Here is an 18,367-nt window from a genome sequence, read left to right as displayed (position 1 = left end):
AAAACATAACGATGATTTGCTTTATAACTTTATGATCTTATACAATAGTTATTTAATTGATAGTCTATGCAAAGCTTGATTTTGCTTGCTTGACTTGGGCCTCCTCCAATCTCATGACTAGTACATTGCTATGCACCTCTTCACAACTATAGGTCTTTTCTAACAAATAACATCGATGATGAGAGTGCATGTGTTCCACTCGCATTATTTGATAAGGAAGCTGAAAAGTTATTGCGAGCCTATTGAACAAGTTGTTGGACTTGCAAAAAAAGGTAATATGAAAATTAAGAAATATTTCAACAATCCCTCACAGATGACACTTCACAATTACCGACATAAAATATACATTGTAGAAAAAATGGCACTGAGAAGGTGATAGACTTAGACCACCTGCAAAATTATATTGGAAAACAATTTGCGTTCAAGGTCAAGCTCAACACAAAGAGTGAGACAACTTATTTGCCAAGGGACATTTGAGACAAACTACCAATTAGAAAAATCATACGAGGAACACCAACATAAAGAAATGGCAAGCATCAAAAAAGTAAAGACCAACAAATTAAATTAATTTATTGCCATACATGATTAATACATACATGATATTGACAATTGCATGAGAAATGCCAAGCTGCATACATCATAAATGCAAAAACTCCTACAGTTGTCGAAACGGGAAGCCAAGTACTCGATGATAATGGTGAAGACACATATAAGAGTCAATTCCTTGGTGAACTAACCCGAAATGAAGAAGCAGAAAATACCACAAAAATAGGAACAAAATTATTGCGTAAGACAACTACACTCATAAAATCAATAGAAAGAATAACCATTACAAAAACTAATACTTGTATTATACATATAACAAAAATGCAGGAATGAAGATTGACCGGACAACCCAACCACCAAAAGTAGCCAACCAAATATATACCAAAGCTCCAATTGAAGCAACAACCGAAAAGATTATGATGCTTAGCAACTACAACAAGAGCATTGTTTGCAAATAAAAAATTAGTTATGCACTTTACGATGTTTTCATTCTTGGTTTCATATGCACTTGACATATTTCAAGTCTCACAAAGTAAGAATGACACTGAAATTTTGGTCAAGATTATCCATTGCATAGCACAACTTACAAACTACATGGTATTACAAATGATTTCCATACAGATATGTTAACAGTAACACTCGAGGCCACCCGAGACACACACTAGTTAAGTAATAATAGCATGGTTTTTTGAATTCGATATGAGACTACTTGCTGACAATGGAAAAACTGTTGATTACACCAATGGCAAGGCCCGCCTTTCAAAATCTAGGAAAAAACCAGTGCAAAACCCAGTCATCAAGAAATCGGAAACTAGACTTTTATGAACAAAAGGTCAACTCTTGTAATCTGAATACTTGTTTCAAAGCAGTGCAAATACGTTCATGGACAAAAAATGAGCTAGCTAACTGATGGTGGCTCCTGCTGTAAATCAATTTTCTCCGTTACGCGGGTATTATACGAATGGCATTGACTGCACTTGTGCCCAAATATGTGGAACTTCACTCTGCTTGTGCCACTGCAATCATTGCAGAGGATTAATACCTGCAAATTTTGTTTCTGAATCAGCATTTTGTTTTGCTCATATGTAAATTAAAAAAGCATTACTCTTTCTGTCCAATAAGTAATAGTCACATATACTAATTTGGGGATCTTATGGAAAATTTGTCATACTTCCTAAAAGATAAATGGTTTGTGTATGATAGGTTCGCAATAGTATCCTTGGGTAGACCGAGTAACAAGGAGACTGAGAATAATTTCACAGTATAGGGAGTAGCGGAGTAGAAATTACCACACAAGACTCAAATGAGCACTAGACACATGTGAATCTATGTTTACGGGTTACAAAGTTTTACATTCACCGTCACAATTGACATCGATGAATTATGTTTCAACTTTTCCCCAAGTCCAACACGGATGATGACACATCTGAAGATCCTTCATCGAACAAAGTAAACCAACATATGGGTGGCCAATGGAGGGCATGTTGCTCAGTTTGCTAAACGAGGGTACAAATTATGTGATCTGAATTATTGTTTCACCAAAGTAACTTGATAACCTGACATATTTTTCATGAAAACTTATACTTTATTTTAGACCAAAAATATGTTAAACCACTCCTAGAAAAAGAACAATAACAAGCCTTATTCCCAAAATATGTGACCAGCAGCGTGAACCAAGAATTTATCACTAGTGATCATCTACAAAGATCATCCTCCATTTATCTAAAGTTATATGCTCCTACCAATACGCATACCTCATAAAATCTTTGAATCCCTCCAACTAATGCACCTTTGGCCTTCTTAAATCCCCACATGCCCAAACCAACATAGTCAGTTTTCTGTCATCTTATTTTCACCGGTTGCAACTCCAACCTTCTTCCAAATATCTACATACCAAATCTTAACCCTTAAGGTGTTGTCACAACTCCATGCCAACATACGCATCTCCTCTACACTCCTTTTCATTATATGGTCTTTCCTAAATGCCCAACATTTCGACTCGTATAATAGAGAATAGTGTTTATCTATATAAATTTTCATTAACCTTTGAGGTATCCTATGTCACACAATATTTCCTCTCCATTACATTCACCCAGGCTTCATCTCGTGGTACACATCTTAGTCAATATTTCATTACTTCAAAACATCAACCCAAAATACTCACTTTTCTTTTTCAATGGAAACCCAAAACAATCACTTAAGGATACCATGTTCCATCTAATGTTTTTCTCCTTATGAATACTAGATAGGCACTCCATATTGCAGAATACACCTTAAATTAACTTGAATTTGTTGTATTCTATGCTTTCTAGTACTTTATGTTTCTAGATATTGGGTGTAGGTTATTCCTTGATTATTATGTGTCTACTGCTTTTGTTTTCACTAGGAAAAACAGTTATGTTTCATTTAAGTTGCTTCGGCTCCGCTTGGGCCAGGAAAAAGCACACAAGCCCTAGGGGATGCCTGACTCAAACTCGTTTTCACTAATGAGCAAGAGTTCCCCTTTTCACTAACTGAATTCGCACTTGTGTCTCCTACGCACATACAAGCCTCTTTTCGCAATGGGATTGCATTCTTGCTCTCAGAAGAGCATGGATGTGCCACACATAATATGAGTGTCAAAACACTCGGACCTTGTCGGTTAGTATAAGAGCCTAATCAATAGACAATCAAAGAGAGTCCCCTACAAGTGGTACACTATACGCGACAACTAAAGACTCGCAATGGAAGGACCTTGTCGGTTAGTATCAGAGTTTAATCAACAGACAATCAAAGAGAGTCCCCTACTAGTGATACACTATACGCGACAACGAAAGACTCGGAGTGGAAGATTGTGGCTACAAGAGAATAACCTGATTATTATCTTTAACGAACACAATTATCCCTTTTCTATCAAACACATAAGTCTAGAAGAATTTTTGCAATTTCCTCAAAGATTTTATGCAATACTTCCTTTCTTTCTTCTGTTGCAACATGCACTGTACATATACTAACTTGGACTGGTAATTTAGACTAAATATATAAAACCTATGTTGCTCAGACACGAATTGGATATCTACTTGAATACGGGTGTCCAAGTGTCCGACTCGGCTATTTTATTGAAAAAAGACAAGTTTTTAGTTTAAAATGAAGTATCCAAGTGATGTGTCGTGTCGGACACAACACGACACGAAAGCCGATTTTTGAGGTAAATGAAGGTGTCGGAGTAACATAGTATAAAACAAAATTTAGTTTGTGAGATGTCCCGGAATCATCTCAATGTATATTTAAAGAAATAGCATTTAATTTTTTGTAAAAAGAAAACAATTAAAGATATAGACAACGGTTGGCAATCGTGAAATTCAAATTGTTGCAACTAAGGAACAGATGAAGTATGTTTCATAATTTTTATTCTTCAACTCTTCACCAGTCCTCCCAGCCCACCTCTTTGTAGGGTAAAACTTTTAATTCTTTTTTGTCAAGAATTTGCTTCGGCTAACAAATCTCACAGCTGACTTATGAGCCTATCCATTAAAGAAATTCGTCTTTCATATGCACACCCAAGTGGAAACATGTCCTCAATAAAAAAGTTCCTATAGTTGTAGTGTTTATTTACATGTTCAATGTAGGGTAACAAGTTAGAGGTATACTACACATGCCACAAATCAATTGATAGAACATATACCACCCACCTCTACCCTAAGCACTGGTCTTACCCCAGTTCCTCTGAGATAGTGGTCTTGACAATGAAAAAGGAAGGTACCAAAGTAAAGCAGATGCAAAAGGCAAGTATGTAGAGAGTTACCTCATATCTATACTCGTCAGGCATGATAGTAGCTCCGATCTGCAATCAATACGTTAAAAGTTATTCAATTGATTTTAAATTTTCCCTCGGAGATTAAATATATTTCCAACCGTATCTTACAAAGAATATAACCACCTAGATAAGAAAACGACCGAAACAAAAGGCAAGCATCTAGGCACCTACTGAATCCTTCAGAACTTTCATTTGAACCATCTTGGTCAAGTTCAAGTTGACATCAAAGCTAATATTATATAGTAAGGTTAATTTAACACAAAGCAGCCACGCAAGAAAATAACAACTAAAATTCGACTGATCAGCTTGAGAAGAAAACAATGCATCCCCTCATACCTGGGCCACCTCCTACTGAAGCACAATGTTAGATATAAATCATAGATATTCCGGTTGCTCTGAAACCAAAAGGTTAGGAAGCACTTAACCAACTTATTCGAGCACTTAAATTGAAAGGGATAGTGATTCTTGGAACCCTCATGTTAAAAATCCACCAACTATGTAATAACTAACCAACACAAGAGTATAGGATCATAGGATCAATATTCTTTGTCCTATATATGTATTCTAACTTCACTTAATATACCAACCAAACAGATCACGCATTCATGCATATGATTTCTGGACAGGAACTGCATCCAGTATATAGATTTGCAATCCATGGAAGAAATGAAAAATTAATGTTATTAACTCTTACCTCCTCATCCAATTTTTCCCAATCACTTGACATGTCCAAAGTTGACTTGGAACATATGGGGCAGCGATACCTACGTTGTGAAAGAAAAACACATTCATCAACATAAAGTATTTTAACAAAATCCACTTGAAGGAGAAGGGGTGGAAAGACTACAAAAAATGAAAGAAAAAAAAAAGACAATGTCAAAATTAACCAATGCTCGGACAGAAGGACAGCAGCTAAGCCTCCCTGAGGGATCAAAAACTTGTTTTGAGAAGAACAAGGCTGCTCAATTACCTCACCTTTTACAAACGAAGATACGAGAAACATGAGCGAAAAACAAAATTCAGAAGGGTCGGTCACATATCCACAACCTTTTCACATTAATGATGCGATTTTGGCAAGCTATAGGCAGCACTTCCTGTTATCTATTTGAAGATTCCCAATGATACAGTAGCGAAAAATGCTCTGGAAGCGCACTAGCAAACTAAAGCCAACAACCATGTTCGTTAGAAAATGTGATATAGGTTAGGTTGTTATATAAGCTTAAAGAACTCCAACTTCTACTTTCATATCAACATTGTCATATATGTTTTTAGATATAAAAATAATTTGCATAACAGGACTAAGGCCTCCTGGTATTATTAGCATTTGTTGCATAATGAGATGAATTTTACATGATTATTCAACGTATACTTGCACATTTTTGGTATATATATCCAATTCAACGACCTGAGACTTGGTGAGCAATTATGGATGCGGCTATGCACCTCTTACCAGAGAAATCAAAACTGTTCATGCGAGCAAGATAACTGTACAGCAGCACTGGGGAACCTTCGTAGGGCCCAGGAGCCTGCTAAAGCCTAAAGGTCTATAAAAACCAAGTAAATCCATCTCATCTAATTGGAATTCAGAACAATTAACCTTTTTCTTTTTCCCTTGGCAATCTTTAAGTTGCACTCTTCTAGATCTACGTAGATGAAACAAGTTTTCTGCAGTATGCAGTAAACCTACTAGCAGTTCACTGTACAAGTCTACAAGATGGACCCGAGTAGAGAGCAGAAGAACATGGCTAGATTGTATTGATAATGGAATAGAAGCTACACAGCTTTGGATAGGCTGTACTCTCCAGTTATAAGTCACCAAATATTTCTCAATGCCTTCCCCTTATTCTACCTTCCTATTTATAGATTTAACTACTGGCCAACATTTCCCTTTTTCATCTCTCTCTCCCTTTAGATGCCCTTCTCTCTCTATAACAGATTCTAGTGAGCAGCAAAACCAACAAGAGAATAATTACTTGGCTACCCTTCTACTGTAGGTGAAACTAATAGGAGGACGTGGATATATTGCATTACCCCCTTTCCAAAGATTCACCTTGTCCTCAAGGCGGAAACTTGGGAACCTCTCTTGGATCAAAGTGAATTGTTCCCATGTAGCTTCAAATTCAGATAAGACCTGCCATTGATGAGGACCTCAATAGAGGAAGTGTCCCCTTGAGTGATGTTTCGGACACCCACTGATCATCTCTAACTTAGAAGTAAGGGTAAGGGGGGGGGGGGGTGGGGGGAGGGGGAGGAGTGAATGATGCTGGCCCCAAAGCTGGCTTCAACTGGTAAACGTGGAACGCAGGATGGATTTTGCTTGATGGTGGAAGGGCCAATTTGTAAGGACCCAACCTTAGCAAGAACTTCAAAGGAACCATCATAACAGGCTGCAAGCTTCTCAAAAGGCCTCCTAGCCAAAGATTTACGGCGGTAAGGTTGTAGTTTGAGGTAGACCTGATCTCCCACTTCAAAGGTGACTTCTCTAGGATTGCGGTCAGCCTCAGCTTTCATGCGTTGCGGAGCATCTAAGCCCTCAAATCATGAGGATGGAGTCCCTTTCTTCTAAATGGGCTTCAAGAGACCCTACTGTTGTACTAAGGAGAGAAAAAAAAGTGGTCGCGGGAACAGCTTGTAACGGGGAAATACAACATTTCGCGGCCAACGCGGCGTTAATTTTTTAAAAAAAATCACATTAATATGTTTTAACCTTATTTGCATTTATTTAGTTTATGAAGCATTACTGCAACATAATATAATCAAATCTAATAAGATGTCATGTTTTATTAACTATAAAATTATAAAAAAAATCAGCCAATGTTTGAAAGAACGGATGTAACGGGGATAAAAGCGTTCTAACGCAGCGAGTTCGCGTTACGGAACGGACAACACGGCGAGAAGTTGTGAATTTTATTATGGCGTTCCGTAACGGAATTTTGCGAAACGGCAAATCCAACATCCGTTACAAAACGACCGTTCTGTAACGGAACAGGAGAGTTTTAATTCCGTGGTTGTACTTCCATGGCCATGGCGGATGAGATGTGGTGCTTCCCGGCCATGGAGAGCTAGGAAGGGAGTCATTTTAATGGAGAGATGTGGCGAGGTGTTGTATGGGCTCAAGCTAGCCAATCCGCTCACAACTTCATTTTGCTAATGTGAAGGAACGAAGATAAGTCTTCAGACATTTATTCACCACCTCATATTGACTGTTGGTCTGGGATGATAGGCGGTGCTTCTCAACACGAAGGTGTGGCGGAGGCGAAATAACTCTTTCTAGAAGTCACTCATGAAGATTCGGTCCCGATCCAAATCGATGGTGGTTAGGAATCCGTGAAGGCAGACAAATTTCCTTGATGAAGATTTCGCCCATCGTGAGAATGGACAAAAGGGTGCTTCAACTCTATATAAGGACTGTACTTGGTGAATCCCCTTGGAGCTCGGCAAACCCTCCGCAAAATCCATTGTAATGTCCTCCCAAACTTAGGCCAGAGATTGTTGTAAGAGGTCGGCGGGGGATTGGGTGGACGCTTCATGTTGCTTACAGATGGGACATTGTTGGACATAGCATGCGACCACCTTACGCATGCCCGCCAATACCATTCGACGGCGAGACGAAGGTACGTCTTCCGGTCACTGGAGTAGCCTCCATATGGAGAATCATCATAAAGGTGGAGCACTTCTAGTGTGAGAGGAGCTCGGGATGACTTTACGCCCCTTGTAGAGTAATTGGTTGTGCTCCATTGAAAATCCCTTAATGGTCTTTCCCTCTTTGATCTCGTTGATTAATTGAGCAAGGAAAGGGTCCTGGGCTTGAAATCAGGGCCCTACAAGCGACGTCCGATGGCTAGCGTCTAGATAGTGCATTGCAACTCTGTTCTTTTGTAGTTGGAAGTCAAAACCCAATAGCTTCCTGACTCGTTTATGATACTCCAAGCCCATTTCCCGTGGGTCAATTAGGAATTTGAGGCTTTGTTGCTCCACATGGAAAAGGAATGGCCGACCTGCTGCCATTTTCGGACCGATAAAACAATAGCCATGACCTCTTTTTCATATATGGGCTTCAATCTCCCTCTTAGGCTAGAGTGTGGTTGTAACATGCTATGGGCCTATTTTCTTGCATTAAGACAACACCCAAGCCATAGCCCGAAGCATCCACATCTATTCAAAGGTTTGGGTAAAGTTGGGCATGACCAACATGGAGGTTTGGGTCATGGCCCTTTTTAGAGCCTCAAAAGCATGGGTAGCTTCCTCATTCCACCCAAAAGCATGGGCAGCTTCCTCATTCCACCCAAAAGCATCCTTCCTCAACTGGTCAATCAATAGGCCCGCCAATTCAGCATAGTGCCCAATGAACTTTCTGTAGTAGGTCGTTAGACCCAAGAAGCTTTTATGCTCTTTCAAGTTTCGTGGAGTCGGCCATTCCAACATAGCTTGGATTTTTTCAGTCTACCTCAACTCCGTGGGCCGACACTATGTGACCCAAACAGGACATTTGGGCCTGGCCAAATTCACACATGTTTAATTAGCATACAATTTGTTGATGGCGAGGATCTCAAATACTTCTGCTAAATGATGCATGTGGCTTTCTTCACTTGGGCTATAAAACAAGATATCATCAGAGAACACGAACAAACTTGCAAAGGAAGGGTCGAAAGATATCATTCATAAAGGATGGAAGGTCGCACAGGCATTAGTAACCCCAAAGGGGATTACTAAAAATTCATAGTGGCCATCATAGGTACGCACAACCATTTTCTAGACATCAAAGGACTTAACCCGAATTTGGTAGTATTCGAATTTAAGGTTCAAATTGGAGATTATAGTTGCTCCATGGAGCTCATCAAGAAGCTCATCAACGACGGGGATGGGATACTATACTTATCAGCTATCGTTTCTTTATTGAGGGCCGGTAATCTACACAACCTCCAAGAGCTAACCAAAATGATCGGGCTAGAGAATGGGCTTGTGGAAGGTTGGATAGTTTCGGCATCCAACATTTCTCCAATGAGTCTTTCTATTTCATTTTTTTGGACTTGCGGGTATTTAAAGGGCCTTACGCTAACTGGGTTACTGCCCTCCTTGAGGTTGGAGGAGTGCTCATGGGCCATTTTGGGAGGTAAGCTTGTTGGCATGTGGAATATGGCTTGGTATTCAGTGACGAGGTTTGGTAGGCATGGATGGAGGGGTGGGGTCAGAAGGTGTGCGTCGGCTAGAATGTAGGCTGGGATGATTATGGCTTAGTTCCACCAATATGCCACCTCCTTTTTGTAAGGTTCGGATCATAGACTTTAAAGAAATTTTGGATCGGCCCAACAAAGGGTCTCCTGTGAATGACTTGCGTTTTCCAGTTAGTGGTAATGGCTCCTAGCTTTTCGAGCTACTGTACTCCAAGTATGAGGTTGGAGTATCCCAACCACTGTGAGGAACGCATTCGCGAGAACGTTCGCGTTGTCGCGTGAACGGCTTGTAACGGGGGAATAGAACATTTCGCGGTAGATGCTTAAAAAATTCACATTAATACGTTCTAACCTTGTTTTCACTATTTTAGTTTATGAAGCATTACTGCAACATAATATAATCAAATATATCAAATATCATGTTTCATCAGCTATATAATTAAATCATAAAATATTTGGCGAATGTTTGAAAAGAACGAATGTAACAAGAATAAAAGCATTCTAACGCGGTGAGTCACGAAACGGACAACGCGGCGAGAAGTATGTGATTTTTATTATGCCGTTCCGTAACAGGATTTCGCAGAACGACAAATCCAAAATATGTAACAGCACGAAAGAGTTTTAATTCCATGGTCCCAACTCCAAGGGCAGGTAGTCTTCAATCACCGTCATGCCTTGGAGGTGGAGGACCACCCACTGACATTCCGATGTCTTGCACCGCCACACCGGTACCGAACGAAACTCCGAATTTTATGGTGGAAGTTAACAGGATTTTCAAGGTATTAACGGTGGTGGTTGAGATGAAATTGTGGGTGGCTCCGGGGTCAATCATGACCACTACTTCAGTGCCACCTAGGTGTCGGACTAACTTCATGGTGCAAGGGTTAGTAATCCCGACCACGAGGGAAATTAGCTTGTGGCTAAGATATGGGTTTTCACTCGTCGGAGGCTCTTGTATTTTGAGATCCTCCATCCTGGTGTTTCATTAGTGAGTAGGACACTAAGGTTCGGTTTCTTACACCGGTTACCCAAACTCCACCTTGTCATCACAACGGAAACATAAGCCATTTTAGTGTTGGTGCTGGAATTCCTTATCGAAGAGTCGCCAGACTCCTCCGCTAAAAGGATGAGGCGGGCTGAGAATGAGTTATGGGGGTTTGCGCTTGGTTTTTTGTGAAAGTTGGGCTGGTTTGAGAGAAGGTTTTTGAGTGGGCTATGGTGGGTCAATGGGTAGATTTAGGGGTGAGGTTTTGGGCTCTATGGGTAGTGTTGTCGTATTCATACTTAGGGTTTGTGGCTTGAAATTTCTCCTTAATTTTTATAGCAAGATCCATCAATTCATTAGTGGCCTAGGGGTCCATGGAGAGCGTGATCTCACTTTTGATCTCTCCCTTAAGCCCAATAATGAAGTGGTTGAGGGCTATCTCCTTTGATACTTATTCTAATGGGGCCAAAAAATAAACTAATGAACCCTCCTCGGTGGTGCGAAATTGACTCCTCGATGTCTTATGCATCAACCACTGGGTAATTGGTCGTCTCCTATTCTCCCACTGGTACGAGAATAAAGCATCTCCTTCCAAGGCTACCACTGCCACCTCTACCTTTTCTCCGGGGTTGTAGAAGTCATAATAACATTCAGCCCTCGAGATCCATCCATCAGGATTCTCTCCACTAAATAACAGCATGTCCAGTTTTTAAAATTTCCAAATGGTTCCGCCATTTGAGCCACTAAAGGGTGTATTGGGTTATATGGGTTTTTTTGGGTTTAGGGGGTGGAGGTGGTGGTGGGGTTGGGGGTGGGTGTTCTTAGTCCGAAGAGTTGAAGCTCACTTCGTTTTGGAATTGTAACTCGGCCTCCATGAATGCTACAAACTACAAGCTTAGCGTTCATGCGGGTCATCTTCTACATATAACGCTGCGTTCATTCCCTTGTCGCATCTACTCTGCATGCTTCAGCAAGCTCTAGCTCCACCGTCTGCACCCTTTGAGGAGCATTACTGGGCGCCATTATATCACTCGTCTGACACCAACTGCAATAAACTTACTAGAGGTTCACTATACGAGATGGACCCGAGTAGATAGTAGAAGAACAGGGCTAGATTATATCGATGTTTCTCAAAGGGAATAGAAGCTACACTGCTTTCTGAGAGGTTGTACTCTCGAATTACAAGTCACCAAAATATTTCTTAATGCCTTCTTCTTATTCTACCTTCCTATTTATAGATTTAACTACTGGCCAACATTTGCGTTTTTCCTCTCTCTCTCTCTACATAATTTAGATACCCTTCTCTCTCTATAACAAATTATAGCGAGTCAGAAAACCAACTAGTGAATAATTACTTGGCTGCCCTTCTGCAGTAGGTGAAACGAATAGGAGGATGTGGATATATTGCACAGTAAGATCTTACATTTCCTAGTGGCAACCCTTTCAAATAGATATCTTTCAATAATAAGATCTTCCAAGTTTTGACATACTCCACTGAGAAGACAGAAGTCGGATAATGCATACACTTGTTAAAGAAATTGAAATGCAGAAGGCAAAGGGAATTAAGGTGGATGGGCTTACTGGTTCTGGTTTACCATATCAACATAGCAACCCGTGTGTATCGTATGCCCACATCTCATAACTTGCGTGGCTTTGATCGACTCAAAAAGATACTGTCATAGAGATACAACATGATCAGAATATTACAACATAAATGTCTTGATCATATATAGATTAGGTAATCAGCATCGGACTACAAACCTCGTAGCAGATGGGGCAGAAATTCTTCATGGAGTCTTGCACACACTCGTGGTTGTCATGGAGGCTCATTGAGTAGCAAGATCCTGCACTCTCAATTGGAAACATTCGGAGTTACTCTCTCGACTTTCCATAAAGTTCACACTAATGCCAAAAACCTAAACTAGTACCATCCCTCAGTCATGTCTCTCTTTTAAGACTCAGAGTCAGTCAACTCAGCATACTTTAAAGATTGAAAATGCTTGTAGAACCATATGACAAATGAACTGGATGCCACAATATCCTGAAAAAGGGTATTTTAATAGCCGTTTTTTTCTACTCTTGCCTCATTTTCAACTTATTTATGACATTTATAGCTTTGCAACTTAACACCAGTCAGACACTAGCAAAAGAAGAAAGTTATCTTGAAGGGACAATGACACATGCACCTAAGCAGACCACAATAAGGTGTGTAACAAAAATGAATCATTTCTTTATCTAAGGTCAATTTTGAAAGAAAATCAAAGTTTAAAGCAAAGAAAAACAATATATGCAGATTTATCTTGTATGAAATATTAGGTTTTGTAGCTAGACATATGCACTAGTAAGCACATGGTGAACACCCAAAGATGAACAGGGAACCAACCAGTGACTGCTAAACACTTGCTTGACAGATTAACATAGGGTCTTTCAAAGGAAGAACTCTATGATGCCCATGTTAAGGTGTACGTAAAAGATAGAAGTGTTGTGCGGATATTCTTTCTCATAATGTTCAGGGAGAAGTTCAGAAATGTACTTCACATATGAAAGTAAAATTAATTTCATTCACATTAGGTAGCATTTTTTAATTACCCTCACAAGGCTAATATGAGCACCAGTGAGCCTGAGCCCATGATGTGACAGAAAAAAAAAACCAAAAAAAGTGTGCCAAGTGTCATGATAATTAGGAATATACATACATTTCACCCATACACGATCTGTTATTACCAGTTCAGCACTATATGACAGCTTTTAAGAAAATTATTTTCCCCACGCTAATGACCACTCAAATATAGCAGCAGACTGGAGTCAAGTTTTAGCTTCTAAATGTCACTTGACTTTTCTTGATTTTGTAGTTGATCTAGTTGATGATAGCTTAAGGGCATGAGATGTCTTTGTCCTTAACCCTCCTTTTATATATGGGTGTAAACCCCTTGGGTGTTATTCTGTACTAGTTTGAACGCTTACAAGTTGTTAGGTTACAAATTGTTATTTTAATAGAAAAGTAGATGTGAGAGAAGATTCCGGGGCATCTTTTTAGCCCTAGAAGATGGACGGGGATATAGAAGTAGAAGTGGTGGGCCAAAGTGTGTAAGTAAGAAGTAACAAAAATAGTGGACTTTCCCAATTAAGAAGTGTTCAAACTAATGAGTGACGGGTGGGATTGAATAACATTCTAATAAATATTGGAAAGGAGTAATTAATCATCAAAAAAACTGATAATCACCACTCAAATATTACTTGAGCTGGATAATAGGATCTTTAGATCTTAAAAGGTTCACATGTGTGAGTGCAAGGGAGAGTTTCAATTCTCAATGATGAGATCACAAATGAAGCTTAGGCCATATTTTATTTGTAAAGCTTAAACGAGCACAATATTGCTTGAATTTCAGGGAATCTCTTTTAGCCCTAGGTAATAACTGACCTTTTCATCTAATTCTATCTGAGCATAATGTATTCTTTTTCAATGTAGACCTTCCTATGACATAATTCAGCATCAGAGGGGTGTCTCCCAAAGACTCCCAGGACGCAAGAAGGTTTTCCCATCGTATTCTAGGATTAATTGTCATTTTTCGACAACCATAGACATTCTTGAACCAACTGTCATCATTCAGAAGCTTATACTTGTCGCACTTCACCAACATGAACCAATCATACCTAAATTACAACTTTTAAAACATAAAACAATTCTCCATATATCATCTTGTTTATAAGAGTTTCAATCCCAAAAGTTCTGAATTGCTACCATATTTTCTGTTACAAGGACAAACAAATGGCAAAAAGGCAAAAGCAAAAGCCACCACCAGCCAATAAAGTAGGCAGCAGTAAAGCAAATGTTTAACTTCCTTGGGATTTCCTAACGGAACTTGATGTAGTTATGAGTTTATGACTAATGCTTGAAACCACGGAACTATATCGGTTAGAACGTTTTTTTTATTATAAGCAGTAGCTTATCTGATGAATATATGGAGTATGTGCTCTTACTCCCAGTTAGTAGTAAATCAAGGGACATAAAACCAATTTATAACTGTGTAAAAAAGAATGATTATTCTGCATGCCTCAAAAATACATCTTGCAAGTCTTTTCCATACTAAGTTCTAAGTAAAGACGAAAACAGATAAGAATCATAACAACGTGACAAAATCAAACAAGATGAAGAGAAGTATAAGTGCACACATTACACAGCCACAAATTAGACACTAAACTTCACCAATTTCAGAAAGAGGCTACAAACGCATACCACATTTCGCACAATGAAAGAAGTTTTCACGACCACCAACCCTGCAATTTAATATTGAACAAATCTTGCAGTTAACTAAAACAATGTACAACAACACAGAAATAAGAAACAACATAGAGTTCTCTGACCTGCAGATTCCACAATCATTACAATGAAATTGTTTCTTCTCAGTCTGCAACAAAAATAGACGACAGTTGTATGCCCATCCAAAGACTGTGAATCACTATTTCACAGTTGTGCGATAAAAAGAATAACGCAATCAGATAACACCCATTACCTCATCATCATAGAACCTGCATACTTCACAGAAATATTCTCCCATGACAATCCCACAACCAGAGCAAACTTTTGCCACCTGTACACGGATATAGAGCATAGCACAAACAAAATCTATAATAAAAAAGTATTCAGGAGAAACCAACACTCTAAAGTTTAATCTTCAAAACTTTCAGATATCCTATTTGCATATTATTGTCAGTCTAATCTCTAATACTTCTCGATTCCTATTTACCTGCAAAAATTACGAAAGAGGACAAACAAGATGGGCGCGGGGGAGGGGGGGTCTTTTCCCACACAAAAGTTACTAATATATTTCTTTGATTCATAAATGTTGCACATTGAATCACAAATGTCACATATGAACCCCAAAATATCACCATCGTCTACTACCTAAACGAAGATAGTAAAATTTTGGTTTTAGAACATAGATGTGATTCAATATACAAGTTTTGTGCTTCGAGATACAACTTAAAAGAAATCAGTATTGACTTGGCTGCCCTCATCTTCATGTCACCCAGTTGATGAGAACCCTATTTCAAAACTTCTACTCATGAATAGTTTTAGAGTACATTCTATTTAACTTATTCTGACTCTTTTGAACTTATCTTAACACATAGCTGAGCTTATTGAGCTTATCTTAACTTACCGGAACTAGTCAGGACTTATTATATATTATCTAAACTCATTTTTTCTTGAGCAAGTCGAAATAAGTTGAATAGATTAAAGCCTTTTCTTCCACGAGTATTGACTTATCGTATACTAGTAGTTGTCAACTTGTCATTATTCGAGGCACTCTTAAATTAGTATAATTGTCTTTGAGCCAACAATAGGCATAATCATTAGAGTTAACATAATTACCCATGTGAGAAATAAATAGAAGTGAAAAGAAAAAAAAAATGCTAACCGGTTGCTCAGTATCACAAACTGCACAAATAACCTGCAAAAAAAAAAAAAAAAAAAAAAAAAAAAAAAAAAAACCACCTACTATGTTAGTTCTCAACCCAAATAACAAAAGTTGAAAGAAAGATGAAGTGGGAAGTCTTTACTTGCTTAATATCACGACGAACAAGCTCATGCTGCTCCTTGAGATTGCTCAACGAGCACTATTTTCAAGCAGATAAAATCATATAATCATGAATTCATTTTGCAGCAATAAAAAAAACTTTGAAGAGAGAGAAAAAAAAATGAAACCAACCATAGCTTCATTGTGACAATGGCGACAGGTGAAAACGCGATTGCAACATGGAGCTCGAATTCGGCATCGTCTCTTGTAATGGTCGCATCTGGTGGGGAAAAAGAGAAGGCACAAGATGTTAGAGTTGATTTAGAAGAAAAGTTTACGAGGAAGATGAAAAGAGATGAGGAGGAATTACCCGAATTGTGATTTTCCGAAATCTTCGCGGTTTTCGGGAACAGAGGTGTCTTCGCGGTTTTCAGGTACAGAGGATTGTTCCGCCATTGCAGGTTTTTTTGGTCGGAGGCTAACTTTTGAGCATGGTCCCCTCTTAAAATTTCGTCATTTACGGGTTAGAAATAATGGTATTAGTCATAAAAAAATATTAGTCCGTATCTCCCTCCGTCGCTCCGTCAATTTCGTATTAGGCTCCGTTTGGTAGGGCGTAAAATATTTTCAGTGTAAAATGATTTTCATAGAAAACAATTTACAATGAAAAACACAATTCCAAAATTAGTTTTCCGTTGTTTGGTTACATGTAAGAAAAATGAGGAAATGAAAGGAAAATGAAAGGGAAAGTAAGGAGGTAGTGAGAGGAGTGTACAAGAGAGATAAAGAAAATAGTTTTCCCTTCATTTTGGAAAGAAAATGGTTTTCCATCATTGGGAGAGTAATTTTACCCCAAAGGAAAATGGTTTTACACTCTTTTGCCAACCAAACAATGTAAAACTAAAAATAGAGGAAAATAGTTTTCCGGGAAAACGTTTTACGCCCTACCAAACGGAGCCTTAGTAAAAAATATAAAAAGTTGATATTGTTGAGAAACAGTGGATTGCAAATTTTCACTATTCAAGCATAGTGAATGTCCGGACATGCATTTAATACATGTTAGGAAAAGTTTTTCCTCCGCGCAGAAAATGTTGAAAGTGTAATGTTAAAACAGTATAATTTTTGCCTATAAATACCGGTGTAAGAAATCAGTTCTACACATCAATACAAATACCATACTCTTCTGATAAATTCCTTTCAGTAACATTCCTTCTATATATCTATTCTCACAACACGTTATCAGCACGAGTGTTCTATCGAAAATTTTTAAGGTATCCTTAAAATCTTTACATCCATTTTATTTTTAAGTTTAAATTTTTTTTTCCAAGCCCAACACTTTACTACCGAACATGGACAACAAAGTAACGGGATTAACATTTTACACAATGTCTCTGTCTCGGGTTTATATTTGGATAGAGCGAAACAATGTGCCATTCACTACCAACCCAGCGAGGGGAACTGTAATACAGCCCCGACCCAGTAACCGTAACAACGGTACAAATACTTACAGAGAAAACCCACAAACCCCTGTTCCCAACACCAATAATAACCCTCCTATACAACCAGCTGAAAATCAACCTCCCCAGTAATAAAAGAGATAGAGATGAACAGAGAAAAACTAGTAGTAAACGTCACCATACTACTAACAGAAAACAAATAATTTTAACGCCACCTTCATGGAGGGCAAGGACATTTTATTTACGTTATTTTATTTATCTGCTCTTAAACCGCCTATATGGACAGGTTAATTTTTTTATTGCCACCTATATGGACGGCCTAGTGAAGTGATAGCATTATTATGTCTTATATGTGCAATAATGTGTATGTATGCAGGGAACAAGCATTCAGAACATTATTATATATTATTGTCTCTAATCTTCTATTTTTTTTGCATTTATAGTTACATATATTATATTACCAATTTACTAGCATGCTCTAATATATTTGTCAATATTAGAATTTTATTGCGTTGTATATTTTTTAACTGTATATGAACTGCACAGTTAGGGATAACCCTCTATAAAAGCGGATTACCATCCCCATTTTCACCACACATCCCTTATCTTCTTCCGATTTTTTTTCTCTAAACCCACAAATTTTTTCTTCTTCCTCAACCTTCCGGCCACCATGTTTAACGCCGACGACAACCGTCCTCCACCCTCATCTTCCTCTTTTGAAGAGGATTTTAGGAAAATAAAACTCTACTTATTTCTTATAGCCGGTTTCTTTTTCCTCCTCATGGCATTAATGATATATCTCCTAATACATAAATAGGAGAAAAAAAATATTCCCCCGGAAAAATGGCGAAAAATGCACATTAATATCAATTTTTTTTTGTCTTTAAGTG

The 18,367-nt window shown here is 38.5% G+C and overlaps 1 protein-coding gene across 2 annotated transcripts; it reads right to left on the bottom strand.

Annotated features, from left to right (window-relative positions):
• Positions 1 to 909: 909 nt before the first annotated feature.
• Positions 910 to 16,552, bottom strand: LOC104899038 (E3 ubiquitin-protein ligase MIEL1). Of its 2 annotated transcripts, none has more exons than XM_010686176.4 (12): positions 16,391 to 16,552; positions 16,213 to 16,300; positions 16,064 to 16,120; positions 15,922 to 15,954; positions 15,016 to 15,093; positions 14,867 to 14,910; positions 14,739 to 14,779; positions 12,263 to 12,345; positions 12,083 to 12,174; positions 5,037 to 5,106; positions 4,331 to 4,369; positions 910 to 1,588 (listed from the first exon to the last, which is right to left on the bottom strand). In XM_010686176.4, exons 1-12 carry the CDS (start codon positions 16,474 to 16,476, stop codon positions 1,445 to 1,447), a joined length of 855 nt encoding a protein of 284 aa, XP_010684478.2. In that variant the 5' UTR covers positions 16,477 to 16,552; the 3' UTR covers positions 910 to 1,444. The 2 variants fall into 2 exon arrangements, with proteins under 2 accessions (XP_010684478.2, XP_057252071.1); XM_057396088.1 differs by having other exon boundaries at positions 910 to 1,562.
• Between the last annotated feature and the right edge of the window lie 1,815 nt (positions 16,553 to 18,367).

Source organism: Beta vulgaris, chromosome 7 (assembly GCF_026745355.1).
Source record: "Beta vulgaris subsp. vulgaris cultivar EL10 chromosome 7, EL10.2, whole genome shotgun sequence".
Taxonomy (NCBI): Eukaryota; Viridiplantae; Streptophyta; class Magnoliopsida; order Caryophyllales; family Amaranthaceae; genus Beta; species Beta vulgaris.
Note: the sequence above shows the minus strand (reverse complement) of the source record. Positions and strands in the feature narration are given on the sequence as shown.

What these genes read in the sequence shown, in the direction of transcription:
- LOC104899038 (XM_010686176.4), bottom strand. Translation starts at nt 16,476, where the DNA reads ATGGCGGAACAATCCTCTGTACCTGAAAACCGCGAAGACACCTCTGTT. An exon ending in GCAGGTTCTATGATGATGAG is followed by an intron (nt 14,911 to 15,015) that starts GTAATGGGTGTT and finishes TTTTTGTTGCAG; the next exon opens with ACTGAGAAGAAACAATTTCA. An exon ending in CTGACGAGTATAGATATGAG is followed by an intron (nt 1,589 to 4,330) that starts GTAACTCTCTAC and finishes CAAAATTTGCAG; the next exon opens with GTATTAATCCTCTGCAATGA.